This window comes from Callorhinus ursinus, unplaced genomic scaffold (genome assembly GCF_003265705.2).
Source record: "Callorhinus ursinus isolate GAN/ISIS: 27379988/994484 unplaced genomic scaffold, GSC_fseal_2.0 scaffold71, whole genome shotgun sequence".
NCBI lineage: Eukaryota > Metazoa > Chordata > Mammalia > Carnivora > Otariidae > Callorhinus > Callorhinus ursinus.
The window spans coordinates 898,380-912,733 of NW_027397133.1; the positions used below are offsets into that span (position 1 = coordinate 898,380).

The 14,354-nt window shown below is 57.5% G+C and overlaps 1 protein-coding gene across 6 annotated transcripts in view; it reads left to right on the forward strand.

Moving 5' to 3' along the window:
- SHANK1 (SH3 and multiple ankyrin repeat domains 1) overlaps window positions 1-14,354 on the forward strand; it is a 50,557-nt gene that overhangs the window by 23,245 nt on the left and 12,958 nt on the right. For 4 of the 6 annotated variants that reach the window (XM_073886399.1, XM_073886398.1, XM_073886403.1 and 1 more), the window contains exons 13-22: window positions 982-1,095; window positions 1,253-1,328; window positions 1,793-1,822; window positions 9,299-9,381; window positions 9,593-9,717; window positions 10,293-10,428; window positions 10,711-10,791; window positions 11,341-11,364; window positions 11,573-11,641; window positions 12,088-12,206. In XM_073886399.1, the coding sequence (XP_073742500.1) occupies window positions 982-1,095; window positions 1,253-1,328; window positions 1,793-1,822; window positions 9,299-9,381; window positions 9,593-9,717; window positions 10,293-10,428; window positions 10,711-10,791; window positions 11,341-11,364; window positions 11,573-11,641; window positions 12,088-12,206 (857 nt within the window). The remainder of the gene's footprint in view (window positions 1-981; window positions 1,096-1,252; window positions 1,329-1,792; window positions 1,823-9,298; window positions 9,382-9,592; window positions 9,718-10,292; window positions 10,429-10,710; window positions 10,792-11,340; window positions 11,365-11,572; window positions 11,642-12,087; window positions 12,207-14,354) is intronic. The other 2 variants (XM_073886401.1, XM_073886402.1) reach the window with 2 other exon arrangements.

Consider the following 14,354-nt stretch of genomic DNA (forward strand, 5'->3'; position numbering starts at 1 on the left):
GTACGCGAAGGGCCGAGCGGAGACAGAGCCAGGAAAAATGAAGAAATGGAAGACTGTGCGTCTGTTACTGTTGCCATGATCATCAGCATCAGAAGCAGCAGCAACACAATGCTTGAACAGAGAGGTAGCAAAACACTATGACTCAAAGCATTCACGGTGGAGACAGAGGTGGTGTTCAAATCCAGGCTCTATGGATTACAAGCCGTATATTCTGGAGCAACTGACCTCGGCTCCCTGAACCTCGGTTTCCCTACTGGCAAAAGGGGTTTAATGAAAGTGTCCCTTCTTAGGGTTCTGGTCACCAGTGCGAACTGTTATAGATGTTAGCAGTCCCTGATGTCCGTCTTTGAACTTGAGTGGCCGGCGCGCACACACACAGACACGGAGCGGGCGGTCAGCAAACGTGTGCCATGTGTGGCTAAGAGATGGGGCCAGCAGGAAAGGGTCTCCAGTGACAGGTGGTGGAGAGGAAGAAAGATGTGATTCTAATCTCTTCTCCTGTCTAGAGCCAGGGGAAGCAAAGAGAGGCAGAAGGCAGGGGCTAGGCGCAAAGGACAGAAGTTTAAGTGGCCAGGAGGCTGTGGGAGGGAGCGAGGGCAGTGGCGGGACTGCAGAAGGGTTTAGGGAGTCTAGGAGGACTTCACGAAATTACAGAACACCCGAGCTGTGACTGGTTGGTTACCAGGGGAGGTGAGGGCCAGTCCTGGATGTGTCCCTAACCTGCGAGGACCATGTCACAGCCCTTTCTCCCAGTGCCTCTGGATGTCCCCACTGGATTCAGAAATCAAGAATGCAGGAATGATAGGATTTGATTCCTCCCCTCCCCCTCATCCCTTCCTTGGACATTTATTAAGGATGCCCCTGGGCCAGGCCCTGTGCTAGGTGCTGGGGAATTGTGGCAAAGCTGTGCATCGAATATGTCTGGGGTGGGGGGTGACACGGAAACACAGAAATGTTTCTATGTCCCTGCTCCCCACCCAGTGCTTAGCATCGGGGAAGGAGGCTTCTGGGAAGGCCAGGTCAAAGGTCGCGTTGGCTGGTTCCCCTCTGACTGCCTAGAAGAGGTGGCGAACCGCTCCCAGGAGGGAAAGCAAGGTAATGAGGACTCCCTAGTTGTCCCCGATCATCTGAGGGTTGTCCCAACGGGGGTGGGGTGCTGGGACGTGGAGGAGACGACATGGGCCAGGACCCCCAGGGGTGGGCCCATGGTTTCCAGAGTGAGGGTCCAAGGTCGTCCCTTGTCCCCCTGCAGAAAGCCGCAGTGACAAGGCAAAGAGACTCTTCCGGCATTATACCGTGGGCTCCTACGACAGCTTTGATGCCCCAAGGTAAATGTCCTTACACCCTCGGGTGCCCCTCACCCCCACCTACCTTCATACTCCACCTTTAAATATTTCCACCACCTCCACGCCTCCTTTCTTCTCCCTCTAAAGTTTGATCCAGAGCTGGGGGAAGGCACAGTTAGCTTCAGACCACAAGCCCAGTTCCCAAACCATCCTTGGCAGCCACTGAGGCTGCCCAGGTTTGGGGTAGCCTGAGACCAATGGGGTGGACAGATAAGGATGGGGACGTCTGGGGACCCAGGGAGCTCGTGTGTGTGGCTGGCTGGAGGCCTTTGTCTCCTTCATGTGCCCCATCTCTGTGCGGTCATGTGCAGCAGAAGTGTATGCATCCCATGCCTCGCACGGGCGTGGGGAGAGGGGCAGGCAGAGCTGGGCCAGGAGGGATGGGGGTGGAGAGATGGGCACACTGACACCTTTCCCCTCCCTGGCTGCTGGCTGACTTGCTTCAGAAGCTTGATGGATGGGATTGGCCCAGGGAGGTGAGAGGGGAGGGGAAGGGAGGGCACGGGGTCAGGAATGGGAAGAAAGGGGTGCCTGGGGATGTATGGACTTGTGTGTGCACGACCAGAGCTGGTTTCCCTGTGCGTGAACATCTTACACAGGCGAGCGTCCTTGTACGGATTCCCTGAGTGTGCCCTTGCCCCCGTGTCTCTGTAGGTGCGCATGACACGTGTCTGTGTGCATGGGTGGCTAGAGGCCCCTAGACGTATAGCCATGTGCCTATATATGCCCATGACAGCGAGAGGGTCTGTCCTACTCTGTATAGATGGGTGCATTTGTGGCTGTCATTTATGGGCGCACGATTGAGCCTAATCGTGCGGCTGGCACTGCACATTTGTGTTTCCCTGAATCCGTGTGTCTGAGAATGAGGGCAAGTGTTTCCAGGGATGTCAGTGTGTCTGCTTACCTTGTATGGACAGGTGGGTTTTTGCACACGTCCGTCTCTTTCTATGCATGTCACTGTGCGGGCGTGTTAGCCCAGAAAATCGTGTGCATGCATTTGCATCTGTCCGATTGATCTGGAATTCAGGACCTGGGGCCCTGGGGGAGGGGAGGACAGAGGAGGGGAGGATTCCAGGGCTTGGGCTTCCAGAAGGGCAAGACTGTGGGGGAGGGATGGTCATAACGGGTATCTGAAAGATGACACCCTCCCCCACCGCTCCCCCCATCCAGGGAAGGGTCTCCTTGTTTGTAGCATCCTTCCATTAAATGTGTCCAAACCTATGTGTCTGTGTTCTGGCCAGTGGGGATGAGTGGGGCGGGGGGGGAGGTTGCGGGGAGAGAAATAACAAGATGGGGAGAGAGGGTGGGGCTGGGGTGCCACCCTGCGCCCGGACTGTCTGAGGCGCTTGACCATTGTGCGTGTTCACCTGGCACGTCTCTGGCTCTGGGCACCGGGTGAGTATCAAGGTCCCCCCCCCACCCCAAATCTCCCTATCAGCCTCTGCTTCTTGTCTCTGACAGTGTCTCTCTGGGTCTCTCCTTGGCCTTGTTTTGGGAATCACTTGCTCTCCCAGCTGGATAGGGGTGCTCCCTCTTGGCCTCAGCTTCTTCCTTCTCCTCCCCTAGCTCCGTCAACTTCATCCCCTCCCCTTCTCCTTTCCTCCTTGGGCCCACTGGCATGTGCTGCACTGTGTGGTGTGTCTGAGCCTCTTCCCCTGCTGCCTACCCCCTGCTCTCCCTGACCCTGTCCGAGGTGGCCTGGCCTGGGGTGTGTGCCCTGCATCCCTGCTGGAGCTCTGAGGTCCTGGCCTGTTGCCACCCTCTCTCCTCTCCCTGGGGGTCTATGCCCTCGCCTCTCTCAAGTGAGCTGCAGTGTGTGTATGTCCCTCGTCTGGGCTTCTTCGGGGCGGGGGGAGGGGTGTCTCTCACTGCTCTGGGGCCCAGTCTCAATGTTTCTAGCCTTCCCTTCCTGGCCCTTCCGGACTGTGTCAGGGTGCATTATGTGTCGGTCTCCGATGGGGGGGCTGTGCGTCCCCTCCTGGGGCCTCTCTCACCGTGGTATCCTTGCCCGGGAAGTGGGGCTCGGTTCGCGCGTCCCCGCACGCGGTCGCGAGGCATCTTGTATGGTGTTGTGCGTCTCTCTCCGCTCTCCCTCGCTCTGCACCTGCGCGGGAGGGCTCTGGAGGGGGGAGGGGGTTGAGGGGGGGCCCAGACCGGAAGTGCCTCCCCTTCTCCTCCCCCCCCGTGCCTCGCCCCTCCCCCTTCTCCCGCCAAGGGGGCCCCCGCGTTCCCCTCCCGGCCCCCTCCCCCCTGCCCGGCCCCCTCCGCCACCCGGCGCAGGACGCCAAGGGGTTAAAGCCTCGCGCCCGCCGCCCGCCTCCGGAGCTGTCCGCGGTGCTGAAGCCGGCGCCTTCCGCGGTCCTCGCGCTCCCGCCGCGGCCCGACCCCGCGCCCCGCGCCCCCGCGCCCCCCGGCATGTGAGCCCCCGGCCCTGCCCTCCCTCCCGCGGGAGGGTGCGCGCCCCCTCCCCCTCCCCCCTCCCGGCGCGGGTCAGCATGAGGCGGGGCCTGGGGGCCCGGACACGGGGGTTCGGCCGAGCGGGGACGGGGACGCGGCGGCGGCGGCGGCGGCGGGGGCGGCCGGCACCGGGACCGGGGCCGGGGCCGGGGCCGCGGCGGCGATGGCTTTGTCTGCGGTCGGCGGCGGCGGGGGTCTCGGAGGCGGCCCCGGTGGGGGCTCCCTGCCGCAGCCGCCCCCCGCGCTCTCCTCCAGCTGGCCGGCCCTGGGGCCCCGGCGGCGCAGCGTCTGGTACATCTACAGGTAACGGAGCGCGCCGCCCCTTTTCTCCGCGGCAGGCTGGGAGGCCCCGGCCCGCTGTGACGACCCTCCCCTCGCCGCTAATCCCCCAGCCTTGGGACTCCTCCCCCCTCAAGCCGCCCCCCCCACCCTCTCTCCCCTCACCTTCCCTCAGTGATAAACCCTTTTGGACCCCCTCTTCTCAACCTTTATCTCATCCCCGTCCCTGGGCCTCTCTCCCCGCGCCCCCCCCCCCCACACATACACTCCTCAGCCCCTTTCCAGGCCCTTTCAGACCCCCCTCATCTCTTCCTCCGAGACCTTGCCCCCAGTCGAACCCTCCAAACGGACCCCACTCCGGGGTTTGGAACCCACTACCCCTTTCTGCCCCCCTCACCGCCCCCACTCTCTGGAGCCTTCCCCATGGGGAGCCACAGTGACTCCCCCTCAGGCACCTACATTCCAGGTCCCTGTTCCTCTGATCCTCATCTCCCCACACCCCTTTACAGAGTTGGCAAGTCCCCTCATTCATACCCCTCTCTCCCATTCACAGTCATCCCCCCATCACACACACATCCCACCCCCGGCCTCCCCTCCCCTCCTCTTTTTCCGCTGCGTGTCACTGTGCGACTGTGCATGTGTCAGTGTGGCTGTGTCGACGTGCGTGCGTGTGTGCCTGCCTGCAGCCACGCGCGCACGGCTGTGTGTGTGTGTGTGTGTGTGTGTGTGAGAAAGAGAGAGACAGAGAGAGATGGAGAGATGGTGGGCTCCCAGTCCCCCTCCCCCAGCTGTGTCCATCTGTGTGTCCCTGTTCGATGGTGTCTATCTCTGTGTGTGACTTGGAGCGATAGAGAGGCTGTCTGAGGATTGTGTGCGTGTGTGTGTGTGTGTGTGTGTGTGTGTGTGTGTGTGAGATGGAGTGGGTCTGTCCCAGGGACTGCGGCTGTATTTCCCATTACCTATCCTCTCATGCCAGGCCTGTCCCCTCCCCCCCACAGCCCCCCCTTTTCTAGTCCCTCAGTGTGTCTCTGTCCCCATGTGCCCCACTCCCTGCCTCCAGGGGGTCTGTGCCGGTGTGGGGCATGTGTGCTGAGCCTCGGCTAAGCGTTTGCACGGGGAGCTGCATTTGCCTGTGTGTGCCTCTTCTTAGCATGGGAGGGGGCTGGCTTCCCCGCGAGGGGGCCTCTGTACAGGCCATGGAGAGACCCATGGAGATGGGTACATGAGGAGGGGCTGAGTACCAGAGGGGGTGCCTTGTACAGCAGCAAGCTCTGGGCTGTGGGATCCTGGGTGTGTGAGAGGCACCTTTGGGCTGGGGGTGGGGGGAGTGGATGCTGCTGCAGTCTCCGCGTGTGGAATCCGGTGAACAAGAGCTGGCCGCTGAGCTCCAGAGGCCACTCTGGGGTCGCCGAGGGATGGCCTGGGGGAGAGCACTGTGTGTGCTCCTGCAGGGCAGGTAGTCAGCAATACCAGCCTGAATGGGGTGTCGGGTGGGTAGAGAATGCTGGGCCAGGGGTGGGGTTAGAGGGTCTCAGTAGGAAGGTGGCTAATGAGATTGGAACAGGGGAGAGCGGAGGACACTGAAGTGGGGGAAATGGGGGTGCTGGAGCATACAGGGTGCGTGGGGGTGTTTGGAGAAATAGGGTGAGGACGGAATGCAGGAACTGTGAGGAGGATTTGGGGGTGGGGATTCAGGCAGCACAGGGAGAGCACGGAGAGGGTGCAGGGAATATAAATGAAATGCAGCTGCATGTACCAGGAGGCGGAAGGGTGTGTGAGGAAGTGAGTTGATGCAGAAGTAGAAAGAGGCTTCCACGGATGAGAATGCGGGGGACTGGGGAGTATGAAAGGAACCTAGGGTGCTGTAGGGGACACAGTGGGGTTGCATGCAGAGGTGTGAGAGGATGTGGGAGGGGTGAGGCTAAGGGAGAGGGGGCATATGAGGGGTGAGGGTCTGTGGAGGACACTTTGGGGAAGGGGATAGGAGGTGCGCAGGGGCCGAGTAGGAGATGGAGGGATGGCCCCATGGGGGCGTGATGAGGGCTAGTGGAACTGAAAGTTAATGAGGGTGGGTTGGGCCAACACGGAGCTTTCGGGCATGGAGGAGTAGGGAGCAAGGTGCTGAGAGGTGAAGGGGCACACACAAGAGCAGAGGTTGGGGGGCACAGAGTTTGGGGAAACTGTTAGGGCAGCAGGGCAGGTGGGAAGTTGGAGGAGAACGTGGTGGGATGAGGGAAGCATCCCATGGCGAGGGATTGGGCAAGAAAGTCATGGGAGTGTGGAGAGAAAGGAGCCTGTATGGGACGGGGATGCTTGAGAGGGAGGGACACAGGTGGTGGTGTGATGATCTGGGGGTGTTTGGACGTTATTGGAGTGTATGGGTTGCCTGTGAGGAATCCAATCCTTGGCTCTGACACTTTTCTGGCTGGTGTGATCTTGAGCATGTTACTTCCCCGTACCTCAGTTACCCCTCCCAGGGGTGTCTTGAGACTATGTGAATAGATAAATGTTAAGTGAGTGGAGCGGCATCTGGCATTCAGCAATGGGTCAGTAAATGTCACTCATTGTTGTGCTGATGGCATAAGCTGGGATAAATTTCAGGCACCGAAGGGGTGGATGCTTATGGCCAGTTTGGGGCAGATATATATGCGCTTGAAGTATTTGGGTGCAGTGGAGTGGACGGTATTATAACTGCAGCCACCCAAGTATTTCTTCTGTGTTTCTGAAGATTACTCACTGTGTGACCTTAGGCAAGTTGCTTAACCTTTCTATGCTTCTGTTTCCTCACCTATAAAGTGGAAATAGTACTTATGCCTACCTCAGAGGCTGGCTAGGACAGACAACTGAGTTACTCACCTGTGAAGGGTTTCAGATACTGCCTCGCACATAGCAAACGCTTCTTCCTGGCATGCAATGGACATGGGAGTTCTCTTGAATTATATTGGGGGATGGGGTATTTGGGGGAAGGCTTGTGTCTGGAGTGTGAGGATAATGTGGGGGTAAAAGAGAGATTCCAGGGGTAGGGGAAGGACGTGGGAAACATAGGGATTTGTGGCATGAACAGAAGAAAAAGAAACAGTTGCAAATGAGGGATAAAGGAAGTCCCAAGGGCAGGCTGTCTGCTGGGGACCTGGAGGTCTGGAGGGGGTCTGGGGGTAGCAGGGCATAAGGACTCAGTGGAAGTGGCCAGGTGGGGACAAAGGTGGGTGTCGCAGAGTGCATGGTCAGGAGCAGGCAGCTCTGACCTCTGAACCAATTTCTGTTGGCCTTGTCCTTGGCCCCTTCCTCCTCTCTTCCCCTCCCTTCCCTCAGCCCCTCGAAACTTCCTACACCCCTTCTACCCTGCTACAAAGGTGGCCTCTCCCTGGCTTGAATGTAAAATCAAGAAGACATGGTGGGTATGGTGTGGCATGTTGACTGGACCATGGTGAACCTTGAGCGAGAGAAGCGGTTAGGTCTGCCCGTGTGTATACACATGCTGTTGAGCACACCCAGTTACAATAAGGGGGACGGGGGCAGGGCTGGCATACACGCGCATGTGCAGAACGCTGTCGCTGGGGTACAAACGTATGGATGTGACAGTGACAGTGGAAGTCGTGGGGGTCATGGGAGTACACAGGGGTGCTTGTGTGTAGGGGGAATGGTACCGAAACACGGTAGGAGCATGGTGGGTATTATTGGCGTGTGCTGGGATGTGTTCAGGGGGCGTGTTATGGGAATACACTGAGATCCAAGTGAGGGGGAGTTATTATTGGAGCATACTGGGATGTGTGGGGGGCGTTACTGAAATCTACTGGAGTATTCGTGGAGGGCTGTTTTGCCGAATCTGTGGGGGTAGGTAATTGAAGCACGCGGGGAGCATGCTTGGCTATTATTGGAGTGTGTTGGGGCTGGTGGATATTATTGGGATCTGCTAAGAGGTCTGCATGTGTGCTGGACAGGTCTCAGACGTGACCACAGGATGCTCGGGGTGCAGCAGGGCGTGCATTCTAGTGGATGGAGGGTACTCTTGGGGCCCCGAGGGGAGTGGGGTTGGAGTCAGGGTGTATGGGTATTCCTGTTGTATACTGGGGTTCCTGGAATGGAACGGATATATAATCTTGAGGCACACTGTGGTGATGTCAAGGGTTTGAGGCTGTTATCTGAGTGAGCCCAGGCAGGTGTTGAGATATATGGAATAGATTTGAGTTTAATTGAACTTTCCTGGGTATGTGAACATTACCTAAATGTGCTGACAGGCTTTGGTGGCCTGATGGTGGCGACTATCTGCATATTCGTGAGTAGTTTGCATTTTTACTAGAACCTATCCACTGCATGAAGGAGATACATCTGAGATATACCAGGGAATAGATAAGTCACTGCTGTTCACTAGAACTTTCTGCAGTGATGGAAATGTTCTGTATCTGCACTGCCCACCATGGTAACCACTAGCCACATGGTGGCTACTGGGCACTTTGAAATGTGACTAGTGAGACTGAGGAACTGAATTTCTCAATTTAATTTGTAATTAATTTGCATATAAATAGTCACACTCATTTAGTGGCCACCATATTGCACAGTGCTGAGTAAGCGAGGCTACAATCTGCTTGGGTACCTGGGGAGATGTTACTGTAGTTTATATATAGTCAAGGAGTTGGGAGGGCTATCATCAAAGCACACGTGTCCTGTCGACTTAGTAACTTGACCGAAGACCTTGAAGGAATCCTACTGAGCCCGTACTTCTATGTGCCCAGGCACCGTGCTGAATGCTGTACGTACTGAACTCCCACAGCGACCCCGTCTGGTGGGGCCTGTTATTGTCTCACATTATAGATGAGGAAATTGAGGGCCAAAAGGTTAAAGCCTTGGGCTCAAGGTCACAGATAAGGAAATGGCTAGCAGGGGCTCAAAGCAGGCTGTCTGGTGATCTGGCGGCTTACCTCCCCATCCCTTGCACTGTGCTGGCACACAGTGGGCTTGGAAACTGCTTGCTGAATGGATGGGTGGATGGATGCACGGATGGATGAATGAGGAAAGACTGAGTGGGAGAGCCAGCACTCCGGGCTCTGAGGGGGAGGCTGCGAGCAAACACACACAGAATGGGTGAGGAAGATCTAGGAGGTGGGATGAATGGTTCTGGAGCAGGGGCTCAGGTCACCGGGTTGCTGGTGGAGGTTGGACTCCATGTCTCATAATCCCTTCTCCACCCCCCACCCCCCACCCCGCCCCCTTGCCAGCGATTACATCATTAAGGAGAAGACAGTCTTGCTGCAGAAGAAGGACAGTGAGGGGTTTGGGTTCGTGCTCCGGGGGGCCAAGGGTGAGTGCTGGCTGGGGAGGAGATGGGAGAAGGGCTCTCTGACCCAGGGGGATGGACAGGGGAAGGGACCCCAGCCCACCCACCACCCCACCCCCAGGGTGCTGGTCCCTCAGCTATGGTGAGGCCTCTGTGACTTGGGTCTGAGCCCCATCCCCTGCTCGGCCTCTCCACCCCCTCCCCTCCGACCCCGCCGACTCCTCCCCATCTGCAGCGCAGACCCCCATCGAGGAGTTCACCCCCACTCCGGCCTTCCCGGCACTGCAGTATCTGGAGTCTGTGGACGAGGGTGGCGTGGCATGGCGAGCTGGACTTCGGATGGGAGACTTCCTCATCGAGGTGAGTCTTGGCCCCCAGCCCCAAGGGCCTTTCCAAGTGCCAGCCTCCAGCACACCTTCCACAGATACTGCTCTCTCCCTGGGACCCTGGTGACAAAAATCCCCAGGTTCCTCCTGATCCACACCAAATACGGCTGCCCAAATCCAGATTCTCTTTCAGCACCAGGCCTCCCAGTGCCCCCAGCCCACCCCCTAGCCGGCCTCTGCTTTCCTCATTGATTCCTTCCGAAGGCTTCTCTGAGGCACCAAAAGAAAACAGAGCTGTTCCCCAGGACACACACACACACACACACACACACACACACACACACACACAATGCAGGGGCAGGGGACAAGGAGGGAGAGAGAGGTGAATAGGGTGAACCCAGCCCCTTCCCCAACCCTGGGGCCAGGAAAGTTACCAGAAGAAGTGGGGCCTTGCAAGGAGAGGGGGTGATGGTGAGGGTCAGTGAGAGGGAAGAGGCCAACAGTGCTATGCACAGGGCAAGGCGGGAGACCACTCTGTTGGGGACTCTGAAGCTGAAAGCATCCCTCCCCTCACCTACTCTGTGTGGTGTGGGGGTATCTGTGCCACAGGTGAACGGGCAGAATGTGGTGAAGGTTGGCCACCGGCAGGTGGTGAACATGATCCGCCAAGGGGGCAACACGCTGATGGTCAAGGTGGTGATGGTCACCAGGCACCCGGACATGGATGAGGCTGTCCATAAGAAAGGTGCTTGTCCACTTTTTGTGTGTGGCCAGACCTGGGCACCCCACTGCCACCAGACTAAGATCCTCAGAGGTCCTAATGGCCTAATGGTCCCCACCACTGGCCTTCTCTTCCCCAAGGCTGCTTGTTCATGACCCTTCTGGAGGAGAAACTGAGGCAGGGAGGGCTCAGCATGCTGGGGGCAACTGTTATCTGATATCTGGGAGCACTGCAGTGGTGGTGGGGGGTGGTTCATGGGCCTTCTCTCTGCGGTACTGATGCCTGACCCCACCGTCACCTTTTCAGCACCCCAGCAGGCTAAGCGGCTCCCGCCCCCAGCCATCTCTCTGCGTTCCAAGTCTATGACCTCAGAGCTGGAGGAGATGGGTGAGCCTGTGGGGCTGCTGGGGCCCAGGCGCTGAGGAGGGGGGGGCGCGGGCAGAAGGGGGCCGAAGCAGACCTTGAGTTTGTTAGTGTTGTTAGTGACCAGGGGTCCTGTTCTCACCCTGTCCCCTAGTCCATGGGTCAGACTGTCTCTGGCCTGCGTGTGTGTTGCTGGGAAGGGGCGTCTGAGAGTCGACCTTCCTTTGTCCTCTTATATCTGTTTCTCTGTCGAGTCTCTCTCTGGGTCTGCACGTCCCTCCTTATGGGTCCCTGTTTCCTTTCTGGCTTCCCTCCATCTGCCCCACCTCACCCCACCCCCATGCTCTATCTCTTCCTCCACCAGCTTCCCCACACCCACTAACAGAAAGGAAGGCCAGCCCCTCCCCAGACAGGGCCGAGTGGACCTGGGGGGTCCCGTTTCCCCTGACAGGGGGCAGATCGGGCAGCTGACCGCCCCTACCCTGAGGGAGGAGGGTGTTCCAGAGAGGGGGCCCCTCGCCTCCCCCTGAAGTCCTAACTCTTGGCTCCTCTACTGCCTCTCCCCCGGGCTAGTCTCCCCCTGGAAGAAGAAGAGTGGTGAGTGGGCACAGGACTGGCGGGGGGGCCCCCCCCGTCCCCATCCCGCCGGCGGACTTGCCCCTCCCCGACCCGGGCCCTTCACTGCCCCACTCGCGCTTGCGCACGCCCGCTGGCCGCACTCGCTGGCCACGCCCACTGGCCGAGCCCGCTCCGTCCCCCCACCCCGGGGGCGCCCCTGGACTTCATCCGCATCCTTTGCCCACAGAGTACGAGCAGCAGCCTGCGCCGGTGCCCAGCATGGAGAAAAAGCGGACCGTGTATCAGATGGCTCTCAGTAAGATGGCCCAGCCCTGCTCCCTGGGCTGCCCAGGACCCCTGACCCCACGCCCCCTGGGGTGCCGCAGCCTCTCCAACCCTCTTCCTGCCTGCGCACCCTTTGGATGCGACCTGATCACCTCCGACCTGATCACCTCATACCCCAGCCTTGCCCCAGACATCAAGTATGAGCTCCCACCTCTGTCCTCAGCCTGGCCCCCCTTCCTTCTGCCTCCCCTCCACCTTCCCTCCTCTGACGATTTGCTGTCCTCACCCCTTCCCACCGCTGGGTCCTGCCTTCTGGGCTGGAGATTCTGCCTCCATCAGGGCCGTCAGGACACGGGGATGGAGGCAAGGGTGCCTTTTCCTGGTTCGTACAACATATTGTACGAGCTCCTGGCAGCTCTGTTTCTGCCTGAGGCCACAGCAAGCTTCGTTTCACTGCCTCTTCCCACCTCCCCTTAGACAAACTGGATGAAATTTTGGCGGCAGCTCAGCAGACCATCAGTGCAAGCGAGAGTCCTGGACCTGGTGGCCTTGCGTCGCTGGGCAAACACCGGCCCAAAGGCTTCTTTGCCACTGAGGTAGGCAGCCTGGACTGGGGGATGGGAGCATAATGGAGAGGAGGCTTGGGGGTGTACGCACCAACCTGGAACAAAGTCGTTCTCCCTGCCAACTTTTCCCAACCCCTCTGTGTTGAATGTCGGTCCTGGAGGGGCACCATCCTTACTGGACCCTCTCCTTTCTCCCCACCCTGGCGGCCTCCTCTCCTCTCTGCCCACCGTCTTCCTTACTCCCCTCCTAAGTCTCGTCTCTTGTTTCCTCACTCCCTGCTCCCACATCTTGTCCATCCCCGTCCCACCTCAGGAGTCTCAGGGAAGGCATGACGTCACAGCTGGTGATCCCTGGCATCGGCCCAGCACGTGATAATAAGTGCTCAACAAGTGGGAGTTATTAAAATATTATTTGTTACCACTATCTCCACTCTGCCTGCTTTTCCCTAGGACAGAGGCTGACCTGGAATGGGTGGTGATCCTGTTTTGGACACTACATTTTACATGGATTATCTCATTCATTCCTAGGATCATCCTATGAGGTCCACATGGTTGTTAGCCCATTTACAGAGGGGAAACTGTAGGGAGGCTCAGAGAGGGAGGCAGTATTCAATCCAGGCAAGTCAGGCAGCTGGATCCATGGCCTTGGCTCTTCTGGTGGGCCTGCTGGACCCTCCCTCACTGGCCTGCCATTGGGCTGTGCCCCTTCATGGGAACACAGCCACCACCAGCCTCCTCCCACCCTCCAGCTTCCCCTCCAGAGACCACACACGCTCTACTTCTCTCTTAGCACTTGCTTCTTCTCTGCTCGGGCCCTGCCCTCTGACTGTGCCCTCTGAACCCTTTTTCCCACGGGCCACACCCACCACCCAGTGGCCAACAGGCTATTTACTCTAAAACTGGATTCTTTGGCTTTTGAGGGACCATGGACCCCCTTGGCAGGCTGGCATGGTCCTCCTAATAATGCTTATAAACATAAAATAAATTACCTAAGAAAACAAAAGAAACCAATTACACTGATAATACAGTTATCAAAATATTTTTTTAAAAGCAAAATTCGTGGGGCACCTGGCTGGCTCAGTCGGTAGGGCATGTGACTCTTGATCTCGGGGTCATGAGTTTGAGCCCTGTGTTGGTCCTAGAGCTCAGTTAAACACACACACACACACACACACACACACACACACACACACACACAAGTAAAAGCAAAATTTGTGATATAGAAATATCTATGCTTTTTTGTCAACACGTTAGCCAGCAAGACCTCGTGATGGATCTTAACTACTCTAACTAGTCATGAGGTGCATAAACACAATTTCAAGAGATCTGCACCTGCTGTTAAAAGATATGGGAATATCTGTGATTTCTTTTGGGGATACAGGCACAGGTCTTGCTAAGGTCGGCTTGGTTTGGTGCCTACATCCTTAATTGAGGAAATGTTTTTTCATTGGAAGATAATGACAGTAAAGATGTAATTTTTTTTTCCTAGTCCAAGTGCGTGGCCCCCTTGAAGTCTATCCACAGACCTGCAAAGGGTTAGACTACCTACTTTAGAACTCCTCGTACTTTGACAAGAACCCAATGAAGGTGGCCAATTTTGTACTTGGACTCAAAGAATTGCTTTCAGATGTAGAGGTGGGGGGTCCTTGGCCACTTCTCAGGGGTTGGCAGAGTGCCCTGCACACAGTAGCCCCTCATGTCTCAGCTGTCCTGAGTTTCTCGAGGAATCTGAAATCTCTGAGGCTGTGAGGATCATCTTCTGTGCCCACCTCCCCTGAAGGTCAGCGTAGGCTTGGAAGTGTATGGACAGTCAAGCCAGGCAGACCTGCCTCCAAATTCTGACTTCCTCTGACTTCCTGTGTTACTTGAACCATACTGCCTAATTTTTCTGCATCCTCCGTTTCCTGCTCTGTACAATAGGGCTAAAGCCGATCTTGCTGGTCCTGATGAGGAGTGAATGAGATCAACTCCTAGCACAGCAGGTTCTCAACAGATGGCAAGCCCTCTTAGGCCATAAAACAAACTGGAGACCCCACAATGACTTGCCAGTGAGCCTTGCATGTGCCCCAGAGACCCTACAACAGCATATCACATGCAGAGTCTCCAAGAATAGATGGGGCAAACCCTGTTTTCATTTATTCAACAAATGGCAGCCAGCATGCCAATCCCTCCCTGTGT